General features: G+C 37.4%; 1 protein-coding gene across 1 annotated transcript in view; it reads left to right on the forward strand.

Annotated features, from left to right (window-relative positions):
• Positions 1-15912, forward strand: part of DNAH17 (dynein axonemal heavy chain 17) — a 299993-nt gene that overhangs the window by 142993 nt on the left and 141088 nt on the right. The window contains exons 38-41 of the mRNA XM_051995475.1: positions 3625-3763; positions 5527-5754; positions 8399-8536; positions 12523-12655. Coding sequence (XP_051851435.1) covers positions 3625-3763; positions 5527-5754; positions 8399-8536; positions 12523-12655 — 638 coding nt within the window. The remainder of the gene's footprint in view (positions 1-3624; positions 3764-5526; positions 5755-8398; positions 8537-12522; positions 12656-15912) is intronic.

A 15912-nucleotide genomic window follows, 5' to 3' on the forward strand; every position in this document is an offset into this window, starting at 1 on the left:
TGAAGAGAACAGCATGACTGGTTGGAAATTTGATAATGGGGGCCAACAATGACCCTCTTCTTTCTCTCCTGAGACTAATAAATGTTCATTGTTTGAGTTCATGTGCAATTTAGCAAACCACACATCCTTGAAGGATAGTTTAGCATCACCCAAGCTAAATTCCTTGAGACAAAACTAAGTTAGCGATTAGCAGGAGAGCTAGATTTTTAAACCTAACCCATTACAGGCCAGGTGAGTCCTGAATCATGTTCAGAGACAGAGAATTATGACTTAAACAGTTATAAGGCAAAATCAAATCATTGTAAATAGAATAAAAAAGTAGATGATAATAGGATCAATTTTAATCTCAAGGGCATCTGCAATTGTCCTGCTGTCCCCTCAAACTCAATATGTCCAAAACTAATTTTTAAATCTTTTCCCTAAAATCTTGGTTCTTTTTTCTGACTTAACTATTTCAATCAGGGGCCTTATTGCTGTGTTTTTTTCCTTTCTTTCCTTTATATTATACCAGGTCCTACTAATTCTCTCTTCATTATATTTCTCATGATTACCATTTGCCAACATTTTTTATACAGGCTCTCATTGTGAAGGAAATGCACTATAGCACTTGTTTCCATATACTCCCACCTACCTCTAATCTTTCCCCTCCTCCAATCTTAACATTCATATTGTAATCAGATTAATTTTCCATATGCATAAATCAGATTATGTCATTCCTCTACTCAAAACTCTGAAATTAGTCCCTATGGACTTTTTAAGGCTCTGTAACCTCAATTCAAGTTTCTTTAGAGTCTGGTGCTATCTTACCAGCTGTACATCATATTATTCTTCTCTGCGCACTTCATAGACTAGCTAGAATGGATTGCATTGTTGACCTGTATAAGGCATAGCTCACACTTGTCTGCATCTGTACTTTTGTTCATCCTGTTCTTTATAATTTTGAATAACATCCCTTATTCCTATTTGTTATTTAAAGTCCAACTATACCATCTCTTCCATGAATCTTTCCTACTCCCCCAAACAGTAATTATCTTTCTTCCTCATATCTTAGGAAGCATCTTTCATTTCCTTTATGCATTCATAAGGAATTATTTTGTTTTACTGTGCTGTGCATATGACATATCCCTCATTAAATAGCAAACTTCATGAAGGAAGGCAATAGAATCATTTAATTTTTTTATCTACTTGAGCATTTAACACAACACATTTCACAGGAATTTAATAGATGTTTGTTGAATAAATGAATGAATTGGTGAATTCACTAATTCATTAATTTCATTTGGGAGTGGGGCTATGTATTCTTGACTTATATGCTCACCTGAAAACCCTAGAATCCCAAATGAACATAATTCAGATTAAAATCCAAAAATAAAGAAAGAACCAGATTCATGGTTTATTGTGAAGACCGGGTTAGCTCCCTGGAGGCCTTTGAATCAGCTGGAGTCAGGATAAGCAAAAGTTCTTGGTCTTTAGGGGGAGAAGTTAAGGGGATAGACAAAACTGCCACACACTCTCCACCAACCAACCTCCCTTCTCCTTGTCCTCCTCCAAAGTGACTCTGGCTTGTCTTACTCCACCCCTAATCCCTCCTATGATTATAAGTATACACCAAAAGATAGAGCCAGCACAGAATAGTGAGAAGAGCCATTTTTCCAAGCATATGCTAATAGAGTATTGTCCAATAGGTAATTAGCCTTAAGAACTTGGTTTTCTGATTCCAGTGCACCTATTCAGATTTTCAGCCCTTTACAGTTTATCTGGTAAGAAAATAGCTAAAATGAAGTAAAAGAAGGGGGGAAAAGAATAAGGAAATATTTTACACTGAAAGTCTTTTCTCTACCCTATCTATATGAATGAGACTAATGAAAAGCCCTTTAAAGTAGAAGATGTTAGTTGGAAGACAAAATATTAAAGCCCAAAATAATAATAAAATTAGATTATATTCCTGCCATTTATATAATCAGGCAGCTCTAGGCTGAATGTAGAACATAGTTTCATCATCACTCAATTATATATTCTTGTATCTGCTGTCTGGATACTGTTTTTATTTTTATTTTTATTTATTTTTATTTTTTGCTGAGGCAATTGGGGTTAAGTGACTTGCCCAGGGTCACACAGCTAGGAAGTGTTAAGTGTCTGAGGTCAGATTTGAACTCAGGTCCTCCTGACTTCAGGGCTGGTGCTCTATCCACTGCACCAACTAGCTGCCCCTGGATACTGTTTTTAGAACATACAAATGTAGACCTACACAGACAACCAGGAACAGGGATTAACTATGCACACTACAAGAAAGATATAAGGGGGGAAAACCCAGAACATTCAACATCAGAGGAATACTATTGTACTAATTAACCAAGCATTACTGCACCTTTCTGTTGTGGGCCAGAACACTGAAACAAGGATTCTTACAAGGTGTTAAGTCAGTGGAATTGATAAAGACAATGGTTATCTAGTTTAGCATGGTGCTTAATAGTTCTCTAGTTCAGTACATGTACTTAGTACTTAATATGTTCCACACTATGATAATGGGGTATATAACAGCCAGCAAGGACTAGACGAGATTCATTCCATCTTTGGTCAGCCTCCTGGTGGCTGGCCTCCTGCTCTTTCTCTACTGAGACCAAGGCTGTTTCTGAAAGGCTCTCCAGAAAGCTGTCCCAGGAAGGAGATAATAAAGAATTTGGACTTCAACACCTGGCTATTCTTGTGGTGATTGCTGAACTGAAAAGAAGGCTGTCCCAAAGACTTCCAAAGACTACCAGAAAACCAAACAAAGAACATTACACCTTTCTGCAATCTTTACTCTTCCCATTTTCTTTGATGACCACACAAAAAACACTCACTTTGCCCAAGACTCACTAACTCTTTAGTTTGTTTAAAAAAAAAAAAAAAAAAAAAAATCACTCAATACATTGAGCCAGTCAAGAAAAATCAATGTAGTCCATTCTCCTCTCAGCTAAATTGTTATCCATAGCTAACTGTGATCCATAGTTTAACTATTCTATGGATCCATAAGATCCATAAAATCCTTTTGGAATGGCGAGGCCTCAGTGTTGGACTTTATCTCTCTGCACCTAGCTGTGAGATAGGATCTGCGTAGTATCATGGTATAGGGAGAAAGAATATGGGACATGGAGACCTAAGTGTAGTCTTGGCTCTGCTATTTATTTACTGTGTAATCTTCAGTAAGTTACTCCTGATTCGCAGTTTCTTCATTTATAATATCGAGAGGGAGTTAAGATTATATAATCTCTTAAGGTTGTTTGTATCTCAAACTCTATGGTCGTGAATATAAATAATTAGGAAGCAATTAATTAAGCAAACATAAAATTATACTATCATCCAAAATCATATCAGATATGTTGAACAGCTATAAAGACAAGACAGTGACTTTTGTTGTGGAGAGAGGATGAAAGTTATTTTCTAAAGAAATACTGTGTTTTGACCAAAAAAAAAAAAAAAAAAGGCACAAATTTAACAGAAAAGAAAAATAAGCTTGAGGATTTTAAGCCAATTCCATCTAGAATGGAGAAATTCTAGTACATTGTGTTCTAACCATCAGGTGAGACATAGTAGGACTGAGAAGATTAAAAAAAAGTTTTTTCTTGGATTTATCTCTTTCAGACCCTGTGCTATGGTTGTCCCAGACTTTGAACTTATATGTGAGATCATGCTTGTTGCTGAGGGCTTTCTGGAAGCTAGGCTTCTGGCAAGAAAGTTCATTACTCTCTATACCTTATGCAAAGAGCTACTCTCTAAGCAGGTAAGTCTTTTCATATTATGCTTTGATTTGTGAAATTGACCATGAGAGAAGGAGAGATGATTAGTTGTTTTCTGAATGTTCCATACTTGACAATAATTTGGAGATATCTATGTCTTACCTCAAAGGAATGAAATCTTAACAGTGACTTGCACTTAGTTCATTAGTTCAGTGTAATGTTCTATCAATGCTTGTTGAAAATAATATATACTGAGTTGTTGGTACTGTTAATAATGGAGATATTTCATCAAATAGTTTTGATTTTGAGGAACCCTCAGCAGATTGCTCAAGTCATACCATTTAGTTGCCTCTTGATGTAAAAAGTCTGCCTGCTAAGGAATTAGGAACTAGCAAGCTGTATTTTCAGAAACTAGTCTAGGGGATATATTGTTGTTTTTTTCTTCTTCTATAAGCTACCTACATTCTACCATCACAATATCTGGACAGATTTGCTTTTTGGTTTTACTTTCTTTTCCATTCTTAATTTCCCAAGATGTAAATAACATAGCTAGGTCAATCATTTTTATATATAATGGGAGTACCCTTAAAGGTAGCTTTTTTACATGACTTTTAGTACCCACAATACTTAGTCAAGGGAGCTTGTGTATACTATAAGGAGTTCAAATACATTAGAATCTCCTGGGAGACTTACATCTGGACATGGGGACTAGGTCAGGTAGTATGAACTGGAAAAAGGAAGAAAAGAGAGGGAGAGCTATTTGTACCTGGGCACCAAAAAAAATAAACTTCACAAATCTAACATGAGGTAAGAATGTACAGATAGTACTTGTTTAAAAAACAAACATCTAAGGGTTTTAGTGGATTGCAAGCTCATTATGAATCAGGAATGTGTCATGGCAGTCAAAAAAAGCTTGTACTGAAGTAAGAAGGCAATAGTTTCCAGGTATGAGGAGGACCCTTCTCTGACTATTTGGATTATTGTGTTCCATTCTGGGCACCATGATTTAAGAAGTACATTGATAAACAAGATAGTGAAGAGTTCTGAATGAAAAGGGAAATAATATTACTTAAGGAGAGAGCAGAATTAAAGTAGACTGATGTAGTATGTTACTGTCTACTGAATGAGACATACGGTGCTTCAGGTACACTCAGAAGAGAGAAACCCAAGTGATTAATTCCACTCAAAGTGTACTAAAAATCCAAGAGCTAGCTTTAAAATAAAGTTATTTCCAAAGGACTGAAAAAAAATCTCCATGGTAGTTATTGAGAGAACACTAAAAGAAGACTGAATGATTAGCAATTTTTTATCTCTTCCCATGTATTAGAGAGACAGTTTACCCACCCAACCAACAATTCTTCCTGGGAAGTTTATTCATCATCTCAAGAAGTTATACCCAGTTCACATGTATGAAAAAATGATTCCACTATTTAATTATTCCTTATAATATATATTGTTTTATGTCTAATTAAATACTTATGCTATTGGACTGGTTATTATTGCTTATTGATACTATTATGCCATTGAGAACTTAGGATGTGATTTGTAGAATTGATTTAAAATATGCACTGGATCTGAAAAAAAGTAGTGAGGGTACCCAGAAGGAGATTTCTTAAAATTTGCAGATGCCCTATTGGTATATACATATAAGGGAATCTCTTGGGTTTTGTTAAGGAGGCAGCAATTTGCTGCAAGAAAGCTCACTGAGGAAGGCAGATGTTACAGAAGCACAGTCTTTGATATAGTTCTGGAGTACATAAAGTTGTTCAGTATACAATGCTGATGTTCTTGATGACCTGTTTGGTAGGATCACTATGATTGGGGATTGCGGGCCATCAAATCTGTGCTGGTAGTAGCTGGTTCCCTAAAAAGAGGAGATCCCAACCGTGCAGAAGACCAAGTCCTCATGAGAGCATTGAGAGATTTTAATATTCCAAAAATAGTAACAGATGACTTACCTGTGTTTATGGGACTGATTGGAGATCTGTTCCCAGCTTTGGATGTTCCTAGAAAACGCGATTTAAATTTTGAAAAGGTAAGGCTATTTCTAGATGCTAAGAAATCTTACTACAGCTCATTGTAATTGGGATCTTCACATCTCTTTCTGTTTTCACACTGCATCAGTCTGGTTGGTTCCTATCACTTAAATGGCATATGCAAACATAGGGATAAATAACTTCTGTTTTTTTCTTGATATTTATTACTTACCCATTCATTCATTCATTCACCAACTATATGAAAGCAAAAACTATGGTAGGTGCTAGAACGCAAAGCTGAAAAGTCACATAATTTCAGCCCTCAAAGAGCTTGCCTGTAGTAGAAGAATAAAACATATACACAAATAAATAATAAGATGGAAATAGACTGTATAAAATAAGATTAGCAAGATTATTAGAACAAGATTGTGAAAGACCTTGAAAAACATACTTGGAAATGTGTTCTAGTCAAAAGGGAACCACTGAAGGTTTTTGAGCAGAAGGGTGACATGTCTAACTAAGCACCTGTTCCTTGGGTGTATTATAGTTCTCTGACAATGAGTTGAACAGTTAATTGGAGAAAGAGGAATGAAAAGCAGGAAAACTGGTTAGGACATGATTAATACAATGTTGATAAGAGGAAATAAAGACTTGAACCTGGCACTAGGAACAGAAAAGATGGGAAACACAATAGCTATTACAAAGGTAGGCTTGCTAGAACTTTATAATTTATTGGCAATAAAGAAAAGAGATGTTTTGACTTGTGGTCACTAGGAAAAGGATAGTGTCATCAACAAATAGGAGAGTTAAGAGGAAGAGGAGCAGATTTTCAGAGGAAGATCATTTTTTTGCCAGCTTTTATACATTTCTATTGCTACCATTTATATCATGTTTTATATATGTGTGTGTGTGTGTGTGTGTGTGTGTGTGTGTGTGTCCATTCATACATATATAATTTCATTTTATTCTCAAGTAGGAGGTAGATTATCTCTATGTTACAAATGATGAAGCAAATAGGGATTAAGAGACTACTCAAAGTTACACAATAATAAGTGTCTGAGGCAGAATTTGAATTCAAGTCTTCTTGAATGCTGGATTCCACATCCAATATTTTATCTACTATGCCACCTATCAGCCTATAGAATGAGTTGTTTTACATATTTTTGTTTTCAAGAGTTTGAAGTGTTACCAGGCAATATAGATATATTTATGTATGTCCAGTAGGCAATTGGAAAGGCACTTAGTTCAGGTGAATGGTTGGAGATGGAGAGAAAGAGTAGAGAATCAGTCAGTTAGAGGTAATAAATAAATGAAATAATGAAAATGAATGGACAAAAGGAAGACAGTTTAAAAATAAAAGAGGGCTAAGGATGTAGGGTCTTAGAAGATTAAAACTCTTAGGGACATGTTTTCTTGGGAGTTGGAAGGTTTAGAACAGGGGTGAGGAACCATTTTTCTGCCATGGGCCATTTGGATATAAATATAAATAATATCATTTGCAGGCTCTACAAAATTATCAACTTATAGAATTCAAACAGTGGGAGGTTATTGTACCTAACTTTCAGTTTATCTTCACCTTCAGTTGTCTTGGCAAATCATTTCTGACACCTTATATGGCTTTCAGGCTAAATAAGAGAAGTTAGAAAAAGTAGCTAATTAGGCAATAGGTAAAGCAAGTAAAAAGAATAGCAAGGAAACATCTAAAGGAGGAGATTATATTATATAGCTTAATTTATATTAGTTACACTTCAGGTTGGTGTCTCCCTGAAGAGATTTTGAAAGGGCTCTTTAAGAAGGGAATATCCCATGTCTGTAACATACTAGCATACCAACTCAGGGTGGGCTATTTATTCCTTGGGAAAATCTCCATAGTTGACTGTTGGAATCCTTACTAACTGCTAAGTAATTAGAGTTGATCTAATCTTACAAGAAGTTGTTTTGGCCAGAACCTGAAACAAGGTACTAAGTAGAACTAATCAAGACAAGGCTTGTGTTCCCACCTTTACTCATTGGACTCCACAAGTATGCTAGCTTCACAAAGTACACTTTCTAACTTCAAGGGAGTCCACACCTCCCTTAAAGCTCATTGGGCCAGAGAGCACTATGGGAGAAAACCCATAATCCCATTCTCTCAGAAGAGGCAGATAAAAAGCCAGCGATGAAGGATCTATGGCAGAATACACTTTTTTCCTCTTGGCTGGCTGATCGCGCTAGACTCGAGAGAAACGACTCTGCTGCAGAGAACACTTTTGGGATTTCAGTGGAGCTACGCCAGAAGTCCTCTCTCCGCGGCAAGTTGGTGCTGGGCTCCCCAGAAGGAGATAAGAGAGATCTTCCATCTCTGTTGGAGGCAGAAGAAAGCAGAGGCAGAGGCTGAAGGGCAGAACCTTTGGATTTGGAGACATCCGAAGGGCTCTAAGCCTCTAAACCGGCTGTGCCTTGAGAAGAACAAACTCCAACATTTGAACTCCTAACAGTTGACTAATCTTATCACTTTGTGGTGAATTCTCAAATCCTACTTACTCCCTTTTCTTCAAATTTGGAGGAAGGAAGAAGGAAGAAAGTTTGTAACCCTTTATTATAAGAATATTTTCTTCTTGGGGGCAGACAGAATAGTGCCACTTTTTTATGATCTTATGTAGTTTTTGCTCCATGCTTTGCCTCCTGAATAAGAGAAATCTTTAATTTTTCTGCCCATCCTAGGTCATTAAGCAGAGTATTATTGAGTTACAGTTGCAGGCAGAAGATAACTTTGTGCTGAAGGTTGTGCAGCTAGAGGAATTACTTCAAGTGAGACACTCTGTGTTTATAATTGGAAACGCAGGAACGGGTAAATCCCAGGTAAATGGGACATGGGAGATTGGATTTTTAGCTAAAGTGGGGATCTAGCAATAACTTCCTCTATTTCTTCCCTCTTCCTTGTACACTCTTGATAGTCTTCTGTTCTCTCTTTTTTTGTAATATCAAAATGGGGTTTTTTCCTCACATCCTCCACTCATCCCTACCCCCCCACTTCCAAGTTGGTCTTAACTCTTAAATTTTGACCTCAGTAAGGAGGGTAGGACTGAGAATAAAAAGGATAAAAATTTGGGAGGAGGTAGGGCAGGAAGAGTAAATAAATTCCCTGTAGAAGTGGCTAAGGAAAGGGAATCCCTTGTGGTAGCATGACTGACATAGATCTTCTTTGTTAGATAGCACTACTTGTTGAGGGTGAGTAAGTACCATCCTAACATACTCTAAAATACTGATCCTCTCTTTCCCCCCTTGAATCACCAAGAACATTTCCCTAGTCTTACTGGTACTCTTTTCTGGTTTTTAACTGCCACTACATCTATCTATGGTCCCCAAATCAAAATTCATCTATGGAATGAGTTCAACTCTTTTCTTTCTCTCTTAGCTCTCTGCAAAAACTGTAATAGCCTCATTTCAGAGAATGTAGATGATCATTATAAAGCCCTACAGTGACATTACCTTGGTTACAATAACAAGTAACAGAGAGTAGTTACAGATACACAAGAGTTCTTGTCAAACCCTGCTTTCTCAGCACATTTTAGGTAAAAGCTCCCTCTTAGTCTCTCTTCTCTCTTATTGGATTAATTCCCATACCTCCTAGCTATTATTTCTAGAATCAAGATCTTATGTGTAAATTCAGTTATCATTCCCAAGCCAAGGCAGAACCAGCTGTCAGTCCTCACAGAAGCTACTATAACCAACCTTTAGTTCTAGGTCCACAGCACTGACCTACATAGTAACTTTTCTCTATTTTCCATATCCTCTAACTTCAGGCCCAGGTCCAAACAGAATTTCTGCTTGGTAGGACTAGCTTGAAGGCAATTCTTTGTTAAGAAAAAAAGCTTCTCTTTTTGTCTACCCCCAGAATTTTAACCTTTGGGTTTCTAGCAGCTTGTCCATTTGGCTCAATGCATGTTTGAGCTCCTCAGAAATATAGCTTCTGGAATTTTTTTTCTCTTGTTCTTAACTCATTTACATGCTATATAGTATTTCTTCTGCTTAGACAAGTGGTCTCTTCCTTGTTTTAAGTTGTCTGTTTTGCCATAGAGTTGACCCTTGGCCCTCAAAATCAATGCCAATGAAATGTATGTCCTACCAGGTCCTACCAAACTATGGGTCCAGTGGCCTGCTTAACTTAATTTAGAGAGGCTCATCATCAAAAAGTTGACCAACAGCTTTGTTTGGGATTTTTTTGCTTATGTTACTTCATGATATCTACTCCTGTGGAGAGAGTTTGTGATCTATGTTGATAAGGGAAGACTCACATTGATTGTATGATACATATGCCCACTTGCGTTGTCTATATAGACATGGCTTGTGGGTGACCCAACCAGTACAGTCTGAGAAGTGACCCACCTCTCTCTATGTAGAGGAGAGCCAGCAACCACTTACGTGCCAACCACGAGTATGGGTTGGAGGGGCTCAAAAACCTCAGGAGACCCACCAAAGTTGGATGCTTTTTACCATTCCCTGAAAGAGATATTGGGCTACAATTATATTTGTTAACCTAGAAAATGATAGTCTCAGAACAGAAACTGCTTCTCTAAGCTCTATTAAAGGAAAAGATAGCCTTTAGCTTACACTTACCAATTTAACTTCTTATGAAACACTGGTTACATAAAAGATCATCATAAATATAGAGCTGGAGAAACTGAAGCAAGCTAGAGATTAGAGAGGGTTTTAATTATTTTATTAGAGAGAGAGTTTGACTGGCAGCCAAACAGGATCCACCCAGTAGGGTGGATAGGACTCTTGTCTCAAAGCATCTAACTCTCATAAGACTCAGCGATCAAGGAAACAAAGGCAAGAGTGGGTAGAGCACTGGTGATCAGGAACTCCAGGAAAGGATAATAAATTCAATTCTGACAGGTTGGGGATAAGGAGGAAGGATCACAAATTCTGATAAGTTGGGAGGGAAGAAGGTAGGAGACACCATGTCTGAGACCAAAAAGATATGCCCAAACATCTGAGATAAGCCATCTGAAGTTTTATGACTCCTTGGAATGCTAGAGTAGCCAGGGCTCCCAGTGCTAATTATCTCAAGTCTTAATGGTTAGGAAGGGGGATTGCTACCAGGGAAACTGAGGCAGAACAATTCAGAGAAACTAAGGCATAACAATAAATAGCTAATATATCAAGTAAGCTAATTTATTTATTGAATTGAATTCATTGAAGAAAAACAGCAAACAGAAATTACAGATTAGATTGTACTAGAGTACGAAGACCAAGTTAGCACCCTGGACGCCTTAGAATCAGCCAGAGTCAGGATAAGCAAAAGTCCTTGGTCTTTATTCTTGGTCTTTAGGGGTAGAAGTGAACAGGTTGGATGCAGGATCTCCCCAATCTTCCTTCTCTTACTCTACCGCCAAAGTGACTCTGGCTTGTCTTACTCCACTCTCTAATCCTTTCCACAATTCTCTGTATACACCAAAAGATTGAACCAGCACAGAATAGGGCCATTTCCCCAGCATATGCTAATAGAGTTTTGCCCAACTGGTAAAGCCTTAAGTGCTCGGTTGTCTGACCTCAGTGCATCAACTCAGCGTTTCAGCCCTTTACATTAGAGAATACTCATAATTAAAGGAGATCTTTAGCTCAAACCAGGAAAGAGAGAGGATGATATTGTCCTTACCTTAGGTGCAATTTGTGGTACTTTCCAAGGGTGCAAGCATTACTTGTTATGACTCTAGTTCCTGGTTTATTGGTGGGATGGCCTGAGTTTGTCCTGGCAAAGTATTTCTTTGTAGAGACTTCCACTAACAAGTTTACAGAATACCTAGAGCAGTGGCACAGTTGAGGTGTATACTTACGCATTCTAATCAGTGTAAGATTTGAAATATGTTGGGTTTCATTTTATGTGTGTTTCTAATGAATCTGAAAAGATAACATCTCTTTTTTCATTTGACTCACTTAACATAAGAATTGCTTTTAATGGACTTCCATTTTCCTTTATCATTCTTTTTTTTTTTTAATTAAATAACTTTTGGGGGATAGCTTTGGTTTTGATACCATTGTCATTTCTGGATATAGACTCTTTACCTTCCTTCCCCCACTACATGCTCCCCAGCTCCCCGGGTCCTGGAACTGAGTGGCCACATCTGACAGTGTATGCAGCATTCTTCCCCTTCCAGTCTTCTTCTTCTCCACTATGGGCCCAAGTCTAGGTATCACAATTACTCATATTTTAGCTCATATCATTCTTTTCATTTATAATGTTTCAATCATTATGTATATCATTTCTCTGATCCCATTTATCTCCTTCTGTGTCAGTTCATATTTGTTTCCCTGAATTCATTATATTCATAATTTCTGGTGATGCAATCCTATTATACTGCAATAATAAATCATAATTGTTCAACTATTCACCAACTAATGAGCATCCACTTTGTTTTCAGTCCTTGCTACTGTAAAAATGTGTAACATGCATATTTTAGTATTTTGCTACATGTGGATTATTAGCAGCAAAGTTTAAATTATAAATTGGCTTCTTCTTTGCCATCTGATATACTTCAATATTCCTTCCCTTGCCATAATTGGTGTAAACTGGGGAAAGTAAGTAGAAGTAGAAAAGTTAACCACTTTTTAAAAGTCAGATAAATACCCCTCTTCCCCAGCCAATGATTTGAAATTATCTATTGGTTGGATTGTCTATGCCGACACTTTGTTGCATTTGTGTGGATTATTATTTACTGGTGTCTGTTAAAAGATGCTTCTTATCTTTAGTCCCTTTGTGGACTAAGACAAATTTGGTCCCTTACCAAAATTATGAAAGGTTCAATGTATAATTAATCACTTGTCCATCTATTTCTTCTCAGGTCTTGAAATCCCTCAATAAGACCTATCTGAACATGAAAAGAAAAGCTGTTGCAGTGGATCTTGATCCTAAAGCAGTCACATGTGATGAACTCTTTGGCATCATTAATCCTGCTACAAGAGAATGGAAAGATGGTAAAAACCAATGAGCTTCCTTCCAGTGATTGCTGCTTGAATAGCTAGCTACACTTACTATATATTATATATTATTGAAGGAAAATACTACGGATCCATTGAGACATGGGTCATTCGCTACAGTTATGAATGGATTACCCTCGTCAAAGAATTCAATTGCTCCTCACTGCCTACAGAATAAAATCCAGGCTGGAATTTGAAGCCCTAACCACTGTTTCCATATAGACCTATCCATCCTTCAGTCAGTCAATGAGTATTTACTAAATACCTTCTAGGTACTGGGCAAAGCAGCAAGGATAAAAAGAAAGGCAAAAGAGTTCCTCCATTTAAGGAGCTCATAGTCTAAATGACTTTGAAAAAGATCACAATAATAACTACAACAAAATAGTTATAAGTGCTAAGTACTTTAAAACGATCATTTCATTCAATCTTCACAACAATGCAGTGAGGTAGGATTATTGTTATTCCCTTTTATAGGTGAGGAAATGAGGCAAAATTTCAGTGACTTGCCCAATGTCGTACAATTAGTAAATTCTTGAGGTTGGATTTGAACTCAGGTTATTCAGGACTGATAATACTGTACCACCTCTATGTTCCACTGGAGATTATTACCTATAAATAAGTAAGTAGAAGATAATTTGAGAAGAGAAAGAAAACCAATAGGGAAATCAAGGAAAAATCTCCCATGGGAAGTGACAATCTTATTAACTAAGCCTTGAAGCCAAACAAGGATTTTAAATGGCAAAGTTGAGTGAGGCTAGAATGAATTCCAGCAATGAGAGAAAGCCCATAGAAAGGTACCAAGCTGGAAATGAAATGCTAAGTTTAGGGAACAGCAAGTGGTCTGTTCACTAAAGTCCTGCTCAAATTGATGGGGGAACCCTGATACTGTCCTGACTTGGGGGAAGGGGGGACCATGAGGTGAAATGTTTGAGAAACTCTTGGAAGAGGAGAAATTCTCCTCGAACTCTTGCCTCTGTGAAAGACCTGTCCCAGGGAATCAAAATAAAGTGGTTTCATTCTGTTGATGGGACTAGTTGAGTCCAGGACCACTCCTTCTTAGCTTTAAGTTAAGTGGCCTTATTTAGCTGGAGATCTAGATTTCTATCCATCTCTATTGAGCTGAAAATTGGCTCAGAATCACTCCTTTTAAGCTGTCCCAATTCTACTAGAAATCTAGGCCTGAAGACAGTAATCTCATTTAATTGAAACTTCTATTAAATTCGAAGATCTCATCTGATTTCAACTCAAAATGCCCCCAGCTCCCAGCCAGGATAAAATAGGCATCTGCTCCTTCAATTCTTTGCAGAGGGCTAAAGCAGGACAATGCATACTAAGGAACCTCTCTCTTTCCTTGACATAACCATCTGTGAGGACTCCCTGCCCACTGAGAAGACACCCTTTACTCAATGTTAACCCCTCTTTATCTTTCTGCCAGGATTTCTCTACACCCCTTGTTTCCCTTTCTGCCAGGACTCCTCTACTAGAACTCTTTTTTCTGTCAGGACTTTGCCACTGAGGAAGTTAATCTCCTAGCAAAGGATGACTTCTCAGTGCCAATAAACTTTTTAGGTTCATTAATTCTTTTACAAAGGACCTGCGCCAACCAAAAGGGGTTCCCACTACTCTCTGCCCTGTGCCGAACTTCATCAAAATGTCACTTCTACAAAACTAATCTTCTCAATTGGAAACTATTTCTCTCTCATTTGATCTCATGATACTTTATACTTGTAAACTTACTACATTGTGATTGGTATTATACTTAATATATAATGTATCTAAAAAACATAATATTTGATTATATCATTTCCCTCCTAAAACATAAACTCCCCATAGTCAAATATCTCATATTGTTGAATGAATGACTAGAAAGTTACTAAGGTAGGTGATCCATCACGGGTTCTGTTGTCCAAGGCTATCCCCTTTACATGTATACTTCATCCCTTTTTATCTTCTCTAACAGATCCCTTCCCCTACCCACCCACCTCTCTCTAATCTTCAATCTTTCCCTAATTACTGAAAACTCTTAACTGTTACAAATATGCCCATGGCTTTCCAAAAAATCCTCATGGATCTTATTTCAAGTTATCATCCTAGATCTAAAAGCCAAATTCCTAGAAAAGGTTGTTTACATTTGCTGCTTCCACTTGCCTTCCCTTTCAAAATTCCTTCTCAGATCTTTACAATATGACTTCCAAAAAGCATGAGATCATAGTATAGTGATCAGACTTCTGGATTTGAGGTCAAATTCTGACTCTTGTCTTTTCTGTGTGATGCTAGGCAATTAAGCTCTTTAGGCCTTTATTTCCTCATCTGTAAAATCAACTAATATCTTTTCTAGTTCTAAATTGATCATTCCAGGACCCTGATCATTCAACTGAAACTATTCTTTCCAAGTTACCAGTGATCTCTTGATTACTAAACTCAATGCTCTTTTCTCAAGGTTCATCCTTATTATATCAATAATAATAGCATGACTGACATTCTATCATTGCATCATTGCAAAATGATTTACAAATATTAACTCATTTGATCCTCAGGATCAATTAATATGTGTAAATACTGTGATTATGATGTCCCTTTAAGAATTGATTTATTCCTGATTCCCAACCCTTCCTAGTTGATACATTATCAATCCGGGACCTTTTGATTCATAAATCCTGGTCCCTTTAAATTCCAATAGAAGATCCGAGCCTGTTGTAGCCCCACCTGGATCTGAGCCAACTTGGGATTCCACCCACAGGCCCCTCCAGCTGAATCTCTCATTATAAAAGAGTTAAGCTGGAATCCTCTCTTTGCAGAGGTTCCAAATATGCCAGCCAGGAATCTCTGTCCACTGAAATCCTGTTTCCAGTGTCATCCTTATCTCTATTTTCACTATTTCCTTACCTATATATAATAAACCTCTTTTATCAATCTAGCTTTTCGGGCCAATAAATTCCTTTATTGGGAACTCTCGCGCTGCTACTAGACTTCATTTAACTACATATCCTTGTGGCGAATCCAAAGCGGGTTGCAGGGGAGATCCATTTGACTCCCTGTACCCCGAACCTGCCACTAGACCTCAGTTAAACCCTAATTTCACTTAGGTACCCCATATCTAGACTTCATCAATTATCCCCATTTTACAGATCAGGAAACTGAGGCAATTGGGATAAATGACTTGCCCAAAGTCATACAGCTAGTAAGTGCCTATGGCTAGCTTTTGAATATGTCTTCCTGATTGATTCCAGGTGAAACAACTTATAAACTGTATC

The sequence above is a fragment of the Antechinus flavipes genome, chromosome 4 (genome assembly GCF_016432865.1).
Source record: "Antechinus flavipes isolate AdamAnt ecotype Samford, QLD, Australia chromosome 4, AdamAnt_v2, whole genome shotgun sequence".
Taxonomy (NCBI): domain Eukaryota; kingdom Metazoa; phylum Chordata; class Mammalia; order Dasyuromorphia; family Dasyuridae; genus Antechinus; species Antechinus flavipes.